We start from the raw sequence: 15,694 nt of genomic DNA, 5'->3' as shown, positions 1-15,694 counted from the left end.
GTTTGGAGTCGGATTCGTCTGGCATTATACTAGGAGAACATGAGTGAGAGGAGACTTATCGGTAGCCGCTTCTATAAAACGAACTACGTAAAGTTGTTCGCGTTGCTGGTATCCTACTCCTCGTCTGGTAATTTCGCATCTTCGGCGAACGTTTTGTGTTCCTTCCGATTCCCAGTACTTTGGCGCTCTGGACGCGATATTCTTACTTTTGTATTAGGAACCCATACGCACAAGAAGTAAAAATAAAATGAATCGATTACGTCTTTTGCTACGCCGGCACCTATGGCCATGTTATTTCTATTATGGGAAGCATATTTTCGGTTAACGGAATGATCGTGCGAGCGTGGGAGACAATTTTAAGCAACCATAAGCTCGAATCCGAGGGAAATTTCCCTATTTGTTAATAGGAGAACATAAACAGCGAGGAGTATACATGTACCATGCTATTTGTCGAATTGATTTCTCAATAGATCGGCGGCAATTTTAAACTAAAGATTGTAGATATACTGTTTTTGGGTGTGGAAAAACTTTCAATTTACAAAGAAAATAGAATCTATCGGTTACTGAGTACTTAGATATTGTTATATTTTTAATTTTAACAAATTCATTGTTTGATTTAGAAAGTGGCAGTAATGTTAAATTATTTATTAAAATATAAATTATTTTAAACTTATATTAGGTTTTTGTATTAAAATTCCGAACCATTCACTTTTTTTATGACAAAATTCGCCGTTTCAAATCTGACATCATTAAAAATAATAAAAATTGTACGTTTCTATCACATAAGTGAAACTTATTCCTTCATTAAAACCAACAAATCAATTTTGCACAAAATGAGTTTCTACTAATTCCCCCAAAACATATTTTTTTTTTAAATAAGACCATAGTGTTGGAATTGAGCATAATTAACTGTATAAAGAAAAAATAACAGCAGTATTTTAAAACTGATGATTTTTGGACATTTAAAAGTATCTAGACATTGTTCACAATAATTTTGGATGCCTATTCCCACAGAAAAATCGCTGTGGCACTACGGTATCAAAGCAAAATGTCTTTATTATACTTTTTGTTTTAGTACATATCTCGACCATTTAGTGTCTTGGGAAGAGCAGCTAGCTTGTACACTGATCCCTTCATAATGATTTCTGCTACTTTAACAACGTATTCCCTTTTGGGGAAACTAAATAGGAATAAGGAAATAAACATAATTCAAGAGTACATTTCAAGATTATTTAGAATTGTACCATCATTCGCAGCTGTAATTATTTTTTGTACCTTCGTCTTACCATGGATTGATAGTGGCCCATTATGGAATTTAGTAGTGACACACCATTCTACAATTTGTAAGAAATATTGGTGGCGGAATTTATTGTTTATTCATAACTACTTTGGATTTAAAGACATGGTAACTATAATCTATTTAGTAGTTAATATTTTAAACCCTTGCCTAATACATTGCAAAAATACTACTAATTTTTTTATCTTCAGGATAACTTTACAGAGTTTTCATTTAAATATGCTTTTTCTCTTTTAGTGTTTGACCCATACCCATCATGTAGGTATTGATACACAACTATTCTTTATATCTCCATTCTTAATCCTGATGATTTGGAAGTGGCCCAAAAATGGAACAATCATCCTAATTACTTTAGCATCAATTTCCACATTTATGCGATATTATGTTACATATTCCATGAGGTTATCCAATTATGTTCATTTTGGAACATCGTAAATATACACGTTCTTAACTAGCAAGTTTAACACTAAAGCAATTATTTTCTAGGGTGCAACAACTCTTCGAAACTGCCGATAATATGTACATCTTACCGGTACATAGAGCTACTGTTTACATAATGGGAATATTTCTAGGCTATATCCTTCGAAGCTTTAGGCATATACAATTAACAAAGGTAAAAAAATTAAAATATTCTTTATGTTTCTTACGACAGTTTTTCTTTTAGACTCGAATACGTTTTGGTAATACAATAGCATTATTTAGTTTTATTATATCCTACTTTGGACCATCATTTATGAGCTCTATAGACTATGTTTATGACCCAACTGATGCCGCATGGTATGCGGCGATATCTCCTATCCTTTGGTGCATTTCATTCTGTTGGATAATTTTCACTGTACAAGCAGGATACAGGGGTAAAAGTGAACGATTAATATAAATGGAACTATTTCACTTTTAATTTTTCAGGTTTGGTGGGCAGCTTTCTTTCAGCTCCAATATTTAGATTTTGGACAAAAATATCGTACACTGTATACCTCACACAGTTTCCAATATATTTCTACAATGTTGGAGTAACAAGATCATCAGAAAACGCTAGTTTCTTCAGAATGATTCTGAATCTGAAGGAGTACTTCTGGGTTGTGCTCTTATCAGTAGTTTTGACTCTGACATTTGAATTGCCTTTCCAAAATATTAGAAATAACTTGATAAAGGGGAAACACAAGCAGGAAGATAGGAACTATGATTTAACCAAGGAGAAAAAACATTCATGAAGTATCTTGCTTCTGTGTGACTGTAGTCACATAATGCCAGGAACCCAGTGATTGAATATATGTGCAAACTAGTCACAAAAGTTGTATAATCATAAAGAATGTTGAAGGTGTTTTTCGGCATCATAAAAAAATATATAAACAATTTAAAAATTAAATTCATTATTAAGTTGACAATGCATTCCGGATATGAGTAAATAAACACAATCACAATTATATGATCATCTAATGCAGTCCCTAATAAACATTTCATGTATTAAAAAAATTTGTAAATGGGAAATACATAATGGCGGCTTGTGTTCGGTCAGATTTTGATAATGATGATTGGATGATTTCTAGGGCCAAAAAGGTACTTTCATGAAGAAAAAATTTCAGAATTTGTGAAATAGAATTTGGAGTTCCAAACATATAAGCAAAACATTTTTTTAATAGTCATCTGGAAGATATAAATAGACATTTTTTAATTTTTCTTAAAATTTTTTATAAAGTTTGAAAAACAGAATGTCTGTAGTATCAGATTAAAGTTTAAATATAATAAATAAAAATTATATTATGACAAAAAACTAAATATACAGCTGGTTGTATCTCCGATTTAAATTTTTTATTTTGCAAATTTCGTTCGAAATTTGTTTGTCACGAAAGTTCTCTGCACTGAAATCATTCCCTAAGAATCCCATGCTTCCATTATCAAAATATGACTACTTTAATTTTCACGAGCCGCCACTGGAAATATATTTTTTTTTATGTACATGCCATGCAAAAAATTGCCAACTTCTATTAGAGAACAGTATTTTAAGTAACTACATTTATATTATTTGTAAATATAAAATAAATGATAAATATACACTTTGTTTATTTAAGAACTATTCTATTACACAGCTCCACAAAATAAATCGAGAAAATTCCCCCTGGAGTCTAACTATGTCTATTATATGTTTTCGGGGTCATTTAATCGAAATTCGGGGTCCATTTAACCCCTGGATTTTTCATAACCTCAAAAAATAGGCCCAAAAACGCAATAAATCCTCTATCCATTGACCACTCAATCCCAATAACCCCATAACATCAAAATGCTATAACCGCAAAATCCCAGAACCCGGTAAGAAAGAGACTTATGCGTGTTGAAGTCCTGAAATACAGTATCTTCGAGCCATGCATGCTTCTTGAGCCTTAAACCCACATTCATCAAATGTTCTATATTCTATAACTCCGAAAGTCCATAACCCGGTTAGACTTTCTTTAAGAGAACCTATGTTTTACAGAACCCAGGAACAACGACTAGGACGTAGTACGCTTTCGTTCCCTTTGGGGTGCTTTATTAAGTGAGGTCTTCTTACCTCTCATTTTTCATGGTGTTTTTTGAAAGTGTATTCCCCTTGCCTCACACAAATAGCAAAAATAAAATAATAAGATAAATTGACTATGTGTAAAAGAACGATTAATAAATTATAAAAAATGAAACTCCTACCTTTATTTATGTTCTTTAGATTTTTTTGTGGTAACACTTTACTTTCAAAAGATCTACAGAGTGAATGCCGTTTATGATTTTTGTTTGTAGCTCTTTTCAAATTCCAGCAATAGTCTGCCATGTTCCCTGATAACGCATTTTGAGATTATGGGGTTAAGGGGTTATTGGGATAGAGTGGTCAATGGACAGAGGATTTATTGGGTTTTTGGGCCCATTTTTTGGTTATGAAAAATCCTGACATGATGGGGTCCGGGGAATGGACCCCGAATTTGAATACAGCGATCCCGAAAACATATGACAGACTGCAGAGGTAATTTTCTCGATTTTTTTTTTTTGTGGAGCCGTTATCTGCATGTACACAAGTAAAATTAGGATTCTGCAATTCGAGACACCTTGTGTATAATAAAAATGGAAATGTTAATAAAATAATTCAGTGACACAGTGACAGTACTTACCTTATAAATAAATACCAATTATAACTAACTGGAATACTGGAATTTAAAAAAATTCCAAGATATCCCCATATTTCTCCAACATGTTCAGATCTATGAAATTACCTAATTCCAGATTTTCTGAGGGTTTAGATCGGCATACACATCAAATTTCGCTTAATGGTGCTATTGTGACCTATTGAATAATGATATGCCGTCCCATCCCTCACATAATTCTTCAACTTCTAGGCCAACCTTTGCTATTGGAACGAGAAAGCTATTATTGTTGAAAATCGACAATGAGCTCATTTTCCTTTAGGGAGGTAAAAATTACAACGCAATAAGTACATTTTGCACAAATTATATTTATTTCATAGTGTATCAGTAAAATATAATAATAAAATAAACTAATAGGATCCTTAAAGCCGTTCGAAAGATATGAAAAATAGCTTTCACTTGAACATTTTTTTTTGTAGGAAATAGTAAACCTGTACAAAAACTATTCTTCCATCTACTTAAGTCTTATTATATTTTTTGATGAAGATATCTTAAACATGTACTGATCTTAGTTTAAAACATGGATTCTTAAGTTATGTGAGTTATAAGGATATACCCTTAATTTAAAACTAGACACGAAACTAACTAAAAATTAGAATCGAGCAGTTTATAGATAAGCTAACAAGGCATTATTGGCTGGACTTATAGATACTTAAGCTTTACGCCACTGGCTTCTCCTCAGGAATTGTAGGGCTAGTCACTACAGAACCTGAGCGGGACCGTCCGGCTTCATCCAGGCTTTGCTGGGAGTTGGAACGAGAGACGACCTTTGTCTGGAAAAGAAACGGTAGGTACTTACACTCTATTTTATTTACCACTTATTAATTGGCAAGCGTATTACAAATATACAGGGTGTAACTTTAAGCGAAGGTGAGTTTCTTTAGGGGAATAGTATGTGTTCCCCAGAATACTAATCTGAAATTATTTCAAATCAAATACATAGTTGAGCTAAAATTTGTTTTGTAAATTGCGTTTAAATTATTTTATATAAACAGATTGCTTTTGTATGAATGTTATTTTGTAGATGTTATTTAAAGTCTCCACATTTTTTTTTGTCAATAGGGGCAAATTTTATTGTCAAATCGTCAAAAAATTTTCCCGTTTTTTTTGCATGGCTTATGAAGTATCAACTAACGTAGATAGGCATATGTTACTATCTGTGAGTAAAACTAATTTGTTTTAAAATAATAACACAGGACAACAATTTTCACACCCAAAAACCAGATCACACTTGAAGGTTTTTGGTATGCAGAATCTGAATTCTGCGTAAGAATTGCTCCTATACGTCAAGTTTCCGAGATATCCTAACCTAAAAGTGTAAAGAACACGTTTTTTTTGCTATATTTGAGCTTATATCACAGAGCAAAAATTTTTTTCTAAGAACAAATCATGCCCTCTAAAACAACCACTCTTACCCTTCAAAACCCTTTTTTGAGATTTGAAAAATCCTTTTTATTTGTGGAGAAATTATTGAATGAAGTTAGGTACTTTAGCGTTTCCATAACAGTGGAACTAAAATTGAAAAAAGTTGTTCCGAAAGCGGAAGAAATATATTTACATGTTTTTTGGGTCATCCTAATCTGTCTTCACTTTAGAATCCTAAGATTTCCTAACTTAAAACTGCAAAGTCAACGATTTTTTTGCAGGTTATTCTGCACTTGGGTTAACCTGTCTGGGGTTTAGCGCTTGCAGGTTATTGTGTATATTAACCTGTCGTGGGCAGGTAGTGGTTATTGTGGTAGTAAGTATTGTGCTCTTAGGTTAACCTGCTGTGGGTGTAGTATTTGCAGATTACGTGCTTCTATGTTAAATAGCTCCGTGTTACAGTTATAGAGGTTAATACCGATGATTCTGCCTAAAATCATTGATTGTGCAGTTTTAGGTTAGGAAATCTCAGAATCCTAAGTGATAGAATAATTTGGAGGTCAGATTCGGATTGGGCGACCCAAAAAACATGTAAACATATTACTTCTGCTTTCTGAAGAACTTTCTTCAATTTTAGTACCACTGTTATGAAAACGCTAAAGTACCAAACTTCATTCAATGATATCTCCACAAATAAAAAGGATTTTTCAAATCTCAAATAAGGGTTTTGAAGGGTAAGAGTGGTGGTTTTAGAGGGCATGATTCGTTCTTAGAAAACATTTTTTGCTCTGTGATATAAGCTCAAATATAGCAAAAAAAAAAACCAGTTTTTTGCAGTTTTAGGTTAGGATATCTCGGAAACGTGACATATAGGAGCAATTCTGACGCCAGATTTGGATTCTGAGCACCAAAAACCTTTGGGCAGGTGAGGTTCGGTTTTTGAGTGTGATCTTTCCTCAAATTTTGCTGCCCTGTGTAATATTTTGCTGTTTTATAAAATCTACATCATACAAAATAAATAAAAAGTATTTTTTACTACTTCAGGAAACAAACGACTGACATTAATTCGGTGGCAGGAGATGGCCGAATACAATAAATTTATGAAATTATTTATTTGAGTGTTTTCATTGTCAAATGTTGGTGAGATATAAAAAACATGTACATGAATCAAGACAGGCGAGATTTGACAACAATGCATGTCACAGCTACCAATTGGCCATGCACTCTTAGAACATGTTCTTCACCAATTAGAACATGTTCTAATTTCCGCGAATTTCTTCATGAAGTTCAGAAGTACCAACCCAATAAATCTTCAGCCTCCGATCAGTAATGAGGTTATGTTATTAGCATATGTAAATAATTGTGTGGCGTCGTACTACTTTTGTATCGTTTTTTACCAATCTGTTGCTTCCAAATATTAATATTTATAAACAGTGTCAAATTGGTACCACTGTTGTACCATATGCGGAAATGTCATATTTTTTTAATGAAATTTGAAATTTATTTGCTACTTTGATTTGTTGGTGGAACTGATTTTTGTCAAAGAAATTCACAAAGTCTGTACCAGTGTAAAACCAAACCCTTTATGAATAAATTCGTGATTTAATTCATGAATAAATTGTCCACATAAAACAGCTACAACGCGTGTGGTTTGAGATTAGACTAACCTGGTGAGGTATAAACATTACAAAAAAATATCAAAAACGTCAATTTTGTCAGAAATTAAAAAAAATATATTTATAGTAAGTATTTGTAAAGTAGTAGTCCTTGTATAAATACAACCTTCATTTAAAGTAACACCGTGTATTTTTTTGTATCAATTTTGCTATTAAAATTAATCATATACTTATATAAAAAAGTTTTTCCCACTGCTGCAAATATTGAATTACAAAAAAATAATTTTGCGAAATGCCTATTCATTTTTAAAAAATGTGTTAACAGTTAAGATATACTTTTTTGTTAAAATGTTTTAACTACTACATATCAGTTTATTGTCATGGTAAACAATTTTTTTAAGGCATTATTGACAAAGCAAATCAGTAAATGTAAAATAATTTTTAGTTTCAAGGAGTTACCTATTTGATTTTTTGAAAGCTTATTGAAGATGATGTAGAAGTAGATTAATCGAAAAATCGACAACTGCATGATATTTCTGAGTCAATTTAATTGAGTTGTCAATTAACCTAATTGGTGCCAATAAAAACATGGCCATAAAACTAATTGTGAAAAATAAAATTAAAAAGTGGTATGGCCAAAAATGTTTATAATTTTTTATAAGAAAAAAATTTTATATAAAAAAATACGATCAATCTATTAAATGATACAATGTGAGAGGTTTGCTTTAAATAGTGTGACAATGGTCAAATAAATATTTTTGCTAATGGCACAATGTCAATTGGTTGACCTTAGAATAAATAAATATTTAATTTTTAATAACATAAACAAAGCAAATATTTGGAATAGTATGTGTTCCCCAGAATACTAATCTGAAATTATTTCAAATCAAATACATAGTTGAGCTAAAATTTGTTTTGTAAATTGNACGTGGCCATAAAACTAATTGTGAAAAATAAAATTAAAAAGTGGTATGGCCAAAAATATTTATAATTTTGTATAAGAAAAAAATTGTATATAAAAAATATGATCAATTGGTTAAATGATACAATGTGAGAGGTTTGCTTTAAATAGTGTGACAATGGTCAAATAAATATTTTTGCTAATGGCACAATGTAATTGCTTGACCTTAGAATAAATAAATATTTAATTTTTAATAACATAAACAAAGCAAATATTTAATCTTAACAATCGATAAACAAAATCATTTAGGTAGGAGTTCTATTTCTGAAAATAGGTCATCATTTCCTAACATTAAACGTTGTTCTTATGAGTCCAATTATTATAAAATTAGAAATATTAAAACACTATTGAGGACATAATAGTCAGGTAACTAGTTCCTAAAAATGATGAGAGTGGGATTGTTGAAACGTTAATTATGTAATATTAGATTTTTTGTAATTCTTGTAACAAATTGTGAATTACGTAACTTTATTAGTTGAATCTGGATACTAAATTTTTTACTTTAATTACTTTACAATGATTTGTTTACATGACATTAAATCATAAATTTAAATATGACCATAAAATAATTACAAAGCTACTGTTTATTGTTATGACAAATTATGAAAACAATAGTAAAACGAAATTGAGACGTTAAATTTTATAACTATTAATCTGTTCAATGCAATGACATTAAGAGATTACCTGAACCATTCTCATTTTTTAACTACAAATAAATAAAGAATTAGAAACACTTTCTTTCCTATATTGATCCTAAATAAGATTATTTTAAAATAATCGATACGTATGTATAAAAATATTTTTAAATCAATATAAAAATTTATACACCACAACTGCAGCATATCCTGAGGAAATCTATTTCAAATTTATCCTGAGGAAACCTGTATTGAACATATAATAGCTAAAAGCTTACAAAGCAGTGATAACCAAGCACATTTAGTAGACGCATTCACATTGACAATCATGAGTTAAAGAGAATGATAACATATTTCGATTAATAGATTAGTGAGGTGACAGTTCAGCCAAAAATAAACATTAAGATTTCACTGGAAACCACGTAGACGAGAAAACCAAAGAAAAATTGATTTACTAACGTAAATCAAGAATAAAATTTAGATACAGAAAATTGAAGTTTCTAGAAACTGAAATGTAAAGGATAAAACGATAAATACAAATACAAAAACAAAATTAACACTGTTAATAACGAAAAACAATGATAATAGTAAAAAAACATTTTTGTGAGACATTATATATTTTAGAGAAGCTCTTTTAAACTTTATTAAATCTTATGGGAACAATTAATTAAAAGAAGATATTAAGTAAAAAGTTAAACTATAATGTGAAAAGTTGCAAATATTAAAGGACTGCTTGGATTAATTATTATCCTTTACATGTTTAAAAAATATGTGTTCTAGATTAGCTATATTCTAAGTAATTTAAAATATCCAATGAAAACCCTTGTTAGCAGCAGAATTAAGTCTCTTGGCATGAAAACCAAAAAAATGGCTATACCAACCTGATATAAACGCACAATATTGCCCTAAAATAAAAAAAATATCAAATATTAAAAACAAAACTATTGCTGATCAGGTGGCAATTCTGAATGTGTGCCACATTAAAAAAATATTTGCGCATGAAGACTATCATTTTTTGAAGTTTATACATATATTAGTTAACCTGCAAAATGTACTTCACGGGTAAGTATTAGCCACTTGCCTATAAATTTTATCAATATTTATAGTTATTTTTTTATTAAAGATAATTGAATGTAACTCTACCTACAATAAGTTAATTTTAATTCTTGGTAATCTATTACCTAATGCTTATTTTGAAAATTTTACTTAAATCTTCAAACATCAAATAAAAATTCTTCCTGGAGTTTCAAAAACATGTCATTTATGATTTTCATGACTTACCTTAACATTTTCATAAGCTGTTCCAACTTTTTCTTCGATAGAACGGAATGATTCTGAATGTCTCATTTGGCCAATTTTAGTTGTAATATTACCCGTAATTCCTCCAATAATTGAGGTTGTTTTCTGATATCTGAAAATACATCATAATATACTTAATAGTTTTAATTTAAAATATTTCCACACAAATAAATTAAACGCATTCTTAAGCTCATGCTTAAACAACTATAAGATAATGAATACTATACTTACATTGGAGCATCAGTAACGGCCTTAGTAACTTGTCCAACCTTAGTTTCCACAGTTTGATATCTATTTCAAAAATAAGTAAAGAAAAATAAATCATGCACTACCATCATAAAAATACTTAGATAAAATCCTACACCTATTCTAATTAAAACATGAACTATGATCTGCAATAAACAACATAACTTACACATTACTCTCTTTAACATTCTTAATTCCTTGATTGATATCATCAGACACTTCTTTCCAAACTGTAATGCCCAAGTTGCGCTTGAGTTCGGCGCTTCTTCTCATCTTGGCTGCTAGTACAGTTCGGAGAGTGGCAATTTCGTCTTCAATTTGAGCTAGTTCTTCCTTCCACAGCTTTTCCTGCTCGAGTTTTTCCTCAGTGGATAAATGTGACAGGTCAGGAGCGACATGGTCGGAAGCTGCCATTGCTTCTTCTACAAAATGTTCCTTTATTTTAAAATATCTTCTGCTTAAGAGATTTTCAAATAAAACATTTCATGTTTTGGCAATTTCAACACAACAAATTTTATAAGGATTATGGTTTTTGATGATGTGAATATTATATATTTGATATAATAAAAACTACAGCCTGTGACCTGTGACCATTTTTCAGTCTCAATATGTGATATACAGTCACTGGTCATATTTTAATAATGAATTGTAGGAGTCATACAATTTTTTTATGTAATGATTTCTGGGCTCACATAGAGAACTTTCATGATGAAATTTTGAACAAACACAGATAAGTAAATTATTATTATATTATTTTTTTCATAATCAACAACTAGGTATTCTTTTTTCACAAAATTACATTTCGGTAACATTAAGAAAAATTAAAATTATAAAAAATTAGAAAATGTCTGCTTGTATCTATATAAAAAAAATACTTTGCAAACATATGTACTTTTTGAGATTTTGGAGTCGAATACCACTATTTTCATTTTCATCTGGAATCTTTTTTATCCCAAAAGTTGTTTATATGGACCTAGAAATTGTCCCCTAAAAAAACGGTATGGGACATACACAGAATCAAAATATTGCCAGTATAAAAAGACACCGGCCACCACTAGATATAATTAAGGATAAAATATGTTAATTGATTTAAAAAGAAGCTAGAAGCAATAAATAATAAGAGACATTTATTTCTGTATCGAGTTTAAATTAAATGAAACTAATTTAATTATATGTTACATACAAAGGTAGGCATACATTTCTAATTAAATAAATATGAACTCAATGGAATGTATGTTCAGAATAAAAAAATGTGAAACTATGTATTATCTATTCTCTCATATTTGAAATTTCATACCATGACTTGTTTATTCACTATTGATACATTCTACATTTATTTATTTTTTTGTTGTAATATAACCCTCAACACATTCTTTTCTAATTCTGTAACTTCTGTTTACATCCTGTTCATATTATATCTAAGCAATTATATAAAGTTATGTGGTAGTAAAATATCTCCTTTTTCACTGATTTCTACTTTGTATAATTATGAACAATATGCATTATTCTATTAAAAACCATGGGTCAGATATTCACTTAATTTGCAGTACAACCAGAAAATCCTTATTCGAATAAACTTTCACTTTAGCAAAACTTATTAACCACTGAATTAAAAAAAAATAATCAATATTTAACCGCGAAATACTTTCATGTCTGTCTCACTTTGTTGTAATTTTTTCATCTGGTTTAAATTCCACTAATTGTACTGAATCCTGACAGAAAAATTATCCTGATGTTTTTATTGAACTTAGTAACATAAAAATTGACCTTCAATTTTTTCTGTGAATTATTTTAAGTATCAAATAATCCAAACTTCAAAGTATGTACTTTACAGCAAGCTTAAAAATGAATAAAACTTAGTCTTATAATATGTAATAGGAAGGGTTATTTTATTATCTGAAGATTAGTTTTTAACTATCTTAACTATATCCATAACAATTTTAGTGTTGTATAGTATAACTGTGATATCAATACCTGCAATTTTGCAATTTTCTAAAACACAGCGAAGTGTCACAAATGAAAGGGTATGTTTCTTGTCCAAATTTAAAAATATTCTCTCGAGTGCGAACTCTCAATTTAGAGGTACACAGTGTTAAAGTTTTCCGCAAAAATGTTAGGTAAGTATATATCTGTAGAACCATTTTATTCCTTTTTTTCATTTGATTTAATTTTTGATTTGATTGGGTATCTCTTTTACACCGAGAAAAAAAATCATAAAGGATTTATTATGTTGTGCACCAAAAGGATTAGTAACCGTGTTAATTTTATAAATTTAGTTTTGCCTAATTCTTCAAGACATAATCACTCTAACACATTACACAGTTAAAGTTTATAAAAACTTTGTGTTTTCATTATCAAAACTTTTGTTCTCAAATTGACTTAAAAGCCAAATATGACTCAGGACCTTTTCTTTTTACCCTATTGCTTTCTTTTCCAAAATTTCCACTATTGTCAGTAAATATTCTCAACAACAGGATAAGGAATAAAAGAATAAATATCATATATATCTGCAAGGTAAATAAACAAAAAAGTAGAGATGGGAAAATTTCCAAACTATGAAAATTCCTGGAAAGTTTCCATTGAAAATTCCAGAAATTTTCCGAAATTTTCCGAATTTTTTTTTTGGATTTGGTATTGCGTTCTACATACCATCAGCCTTCCAAAAAGACCAAATACTTATACATTTTTGTTTAAGTTGGTATAAATATTTGAAAAATATAAATTATTAATCATCGGTTAATAAAAATTACATGCTGCGGGTTACGGTGCGCAAACACTATACAGTATTTATCTTTATTTTTTAACAAATAAATAGTAAATACATTAAATAATTATACTAGTTTTAAAATGTAATTATACTTTGGTTCAACTATCAAAATTTTAAATTTGAAAAGGGAGAGGTAATTTATGTCTTGTGTTGCTCTCTATATGTAGATTGTAGACTTAACAAAGATTAAAATAAGTAAGTGTAAGTATTTTCTGACTAATTTGGATAATATGGTCTTCTGGTATTCTGAATTAACCGAAAATCCGAAATTAACTAACGATTTTTTGAGGTTGTATTCACAGAAGTTAGAAGTAAAATTGGCTCCAAGCATACAAATTGTTAGAAATATTCCCGGAAAATTTCTAATGGAAATTTTTCTATAAACTTTCCAGCGAAAATTTCTTAGGCTTCGATTATTTCTTCCCGGAAAATTTCCGTTTTGGAAACTTTCCGGGATGGAAAATTTACCATTGCCCATCTCTACAAAAAAGTAACCATAACATTCGACTTTTAAGCCAATTTGAGAACAAGAGTTTTGATAACGAAAACAGTGTAATAAATTTATTACCATCAGTATCAATTTTTTGATTCCTTGGCACAAAGGGTTATTAAAAAAATTTCCATTGCATTGTGGCAGAAATTCCCAATCAAATAAAAAAATTTAAACAAAAAAGTAAGACGTTTTTATTAAAATAAGATTTGCATTTCAAACTTACACATATACTGGTTTGAGTTGAGATTTAATATTTTCACGATGAATACCATTTTATTCATATGCTTAAAGTACTTATATTGTACAAAATTTCATTTCAAAAGCTTTAATTGTTCAGGATATATTTAGAGATATACCTAATTATTTTTTTAATTTTTCCAACTTTTTTCTTCCCAGATGGCAAAATAGGTATCTCTTTAATTAAAATTGTTAACCTATATTATCTAAATGTAATCTGTGCAACTTAAATGTAAACCCAAAAATTATAAGTTTTAGTAAAAACTTTTAATAAATTAATGTCATAATTATTACTTACCATTCATGGTTATACCTAAATATTTTCTAAAATTATTATCTTTAGGTAGTTTGGCTAAGTACGGCTTTGTGAGATCACAGTAAGTTACGCGAACCTGCCTTTTTAATTTATTCCTAAAGAATGTTCTAATTATTGCATTGGCTCTTTTAACATTAAAAAATTCAGCCTCAACATTTACAGACTCATCATTTTGTAAACTATTACAGTTAATTTCGTCAAAATCTAACTGTCTGAGATCAAAGAGTTCCAGCTCTTTTTCTAACAAGTCGTAATCATACAAATCAGGATTGTCTAATTCGTCTAAGCTTGGCGTCAAAGTACTATCTTGGGGATTGAAATACGGATCTTCAATGTAATCTAAACTGTGATCTTCATCTCCAATCATCTTATTTATCAACTCAACATATGCTTTTGACACATTTTGTATTTTTGTAATGACTGCATCACAGGAAACTTATTAACAGCTGGTATATATGACACATCACATACCTAACAAACACGTTTCACCATTTCAATTCAACTACTCAAGAACTCAGGTACAAGAACTTTCACCTGAACAAATGGCCATGGTAAGATCTTATAGGCAACCATAAATACATAAAGAATTTTTAGAAAGTAAGATAATTAATTGGATATATTGTATAATTACAATTAAATAATATAATCAGCTGATAATTATGTATTTGTAAAAAACAACTATATAGATTAGTAATTATTACCAATATTTTAGTTTATTTCTTCTGACACGTCATAATACACAAAAAAAAATTAAAAGCCGGTCATAAATTCCTTAGGGCGTTTTTTGAAGCTATTATCAATTTTAAAGTCGATTTAATCACAAAAGCAAAACAAGTTGAACAATTTAGTACACAGATCGTTATTACACCGTAATTTCACAATTTTTCCGTTTATCAGGATTAATAAGCAATCAGAGGAACTAGATTTATTTTAACGTACCTGTTGCGGGATTTATGTTGTTCATATTACGGGAAGCTTTTGGTACACCAGTAAAATATAGAATTACAAGCAGGAAAAATCTTGTTTCCTCAGAATGTTGACACTTTTCTGACAATCAAAGTGAGTAATCGATAGCTGCGAACTCTGTATTTAGTTAAGAGAACTGAATTATTGATAAAAAAGATACCTACCTAACTGTTCAAAAATCTATTAATTGTAGGCACTTTCAATTTATACTAACTTTATTAATCATGTAGGCATTCGAAATAAACTTTAATAGTTCTTTTTCTATCTCTTTTATATTCATACATTTATTCCATTCAATTGTTTATTAAAATTAAATAATTAAGTAAATAAAA

At 29.6% G+C, this 15,694-nt stretch overlaps 2 protein-coding genes across 4 annotated transcripts in view; one reads left to right on the top strand and one right to left on the bottom strand.

Moving 5' to 3' along the window:
- LOC108904968 (nose resistant to fluoxetine protein 6-like) overlaps nucleotides 1–3,351 on the top strand; it is a 38,777-nt gene extending 35,426 nt beyond the window's left edge. Inside the window, exons 7-11 of the mRNA XM_018707705.1 lie at nucleotides 1,076–1,405; nucleotides 1,535–1,728; nucleotides 1,784–1,910; nucleotides 1,962–2,151; nucleotides 2,204–3,351. Of these exons, the coding sequence (XP_018563221.1) occupies nucleotides 1,076–1,405; nucleotides 1,535–1,728; nucleotides 1,784–1,910; nucleotides 1,962–2,151; nucleotides 2,204–2,508 (1,146 nt within the window). The 3' untranslated portion in view covers nucleotides 2,509–3,351. The remainder of the gene's footprint in view (nucleotides 1–1,075; nucleotides 1,406–1,534; nucleotides 1,729–1,783; nucleotides 1,911–1,961; nucleotides 2,152–2,203) is intronic.
- Nucleotides 3,352–4,749: 1,398 nt separating this feature from the next.
- On the bottom strand, nucleotides 4,750–15,465 carry LOC108904986 (uncharacterized protein F13E6.1). Of its 3 annotated transcripts, none has more exons than XM_018707735.2 (6): nucleotides 15,336–15,465; nucleotides 10,753–11,005; nucleotides 10,569–10,628; nucleotides 10,320–10,449; nucleotides 9,920–9,943; nucleotides 4,750–5,234 (listed from the first exon to the last, which is right to left on the bottom strand). In XM_018707735.2, exons 1-6 carry the CDS (start codon nucleotides 15,358–15,360, stop codon nucleotides 5,121–5,123), a joined length of 606 nt encoding a protein of 201 aa, XP_018563251.1. In that variant the 5' UTR covers nucleotides 15,361–15,465; the 3' UTR covers nucleotides 4,750–5,120. The 3 variants fall into 3 exon arrangements, with proteins under 3 accessions (XP_018563251.1, XP_018563249.1, XP_018563250.1); XM_018707733.2 differs by lacking the exon at nucleotides 15,336–15,465 and adding an exon at nucleotides 14,379–14,882; XM_018707734.1 differs by lacking the exons at nucleotides 9,920–9,943; nucleotides 15,336–15,465 and adding an exon at nucleotides 14,379–14,878.
- Between the last annotated feature and the right edge of the window lie 229 nt (nucleotides 15,466–15,694).

Source organism: Anoplophora glabripennis, unplaced genomic scaffold (assembly GCF_000390285.2).
Source record: "Anoplophora glabripennis isolate ALB-LARVAE unplaced genomic scaffold, Agla_2.0 scaffold48, whole genome shotgun sequence".
In the NCBI taxonomy this organism is placed as follows: Eukaryota; Metazoa; Arthropoda; class Insecta; order Coleoptera; family Cerambycidae; genus Anoplophora; species Anoplophora glabripennis.
The sequence above is the reverse complement of the archived record's forward strand: the minus strand, read 5'-3'. Positions and strand labels throughout refer to the sequence as shown.

Coding starts and splice junctions, on each gene's coding strand:
- LOC108904986 (XM_018707733.2), bottom strand. CDS start 14,763: ATGATTGGAGATGAAGATCACAGTTTAGATTACATTGAAGATCCGTAT. Junction 9,944..10,319: donor CAGCTTATGAAAATGTTAAG/GTAAGTCATGAA, acceptor TTTTTATTTTAG/GGCAATATTGTGCGTTTATA. Junction 5,235..9,919: donor ATATTGTGCGTTTATATCAG/GTTGGTATAGCC, acceptor TTTCTTTTCCAG/ACAAAGGTCGTCTCTCGTTC.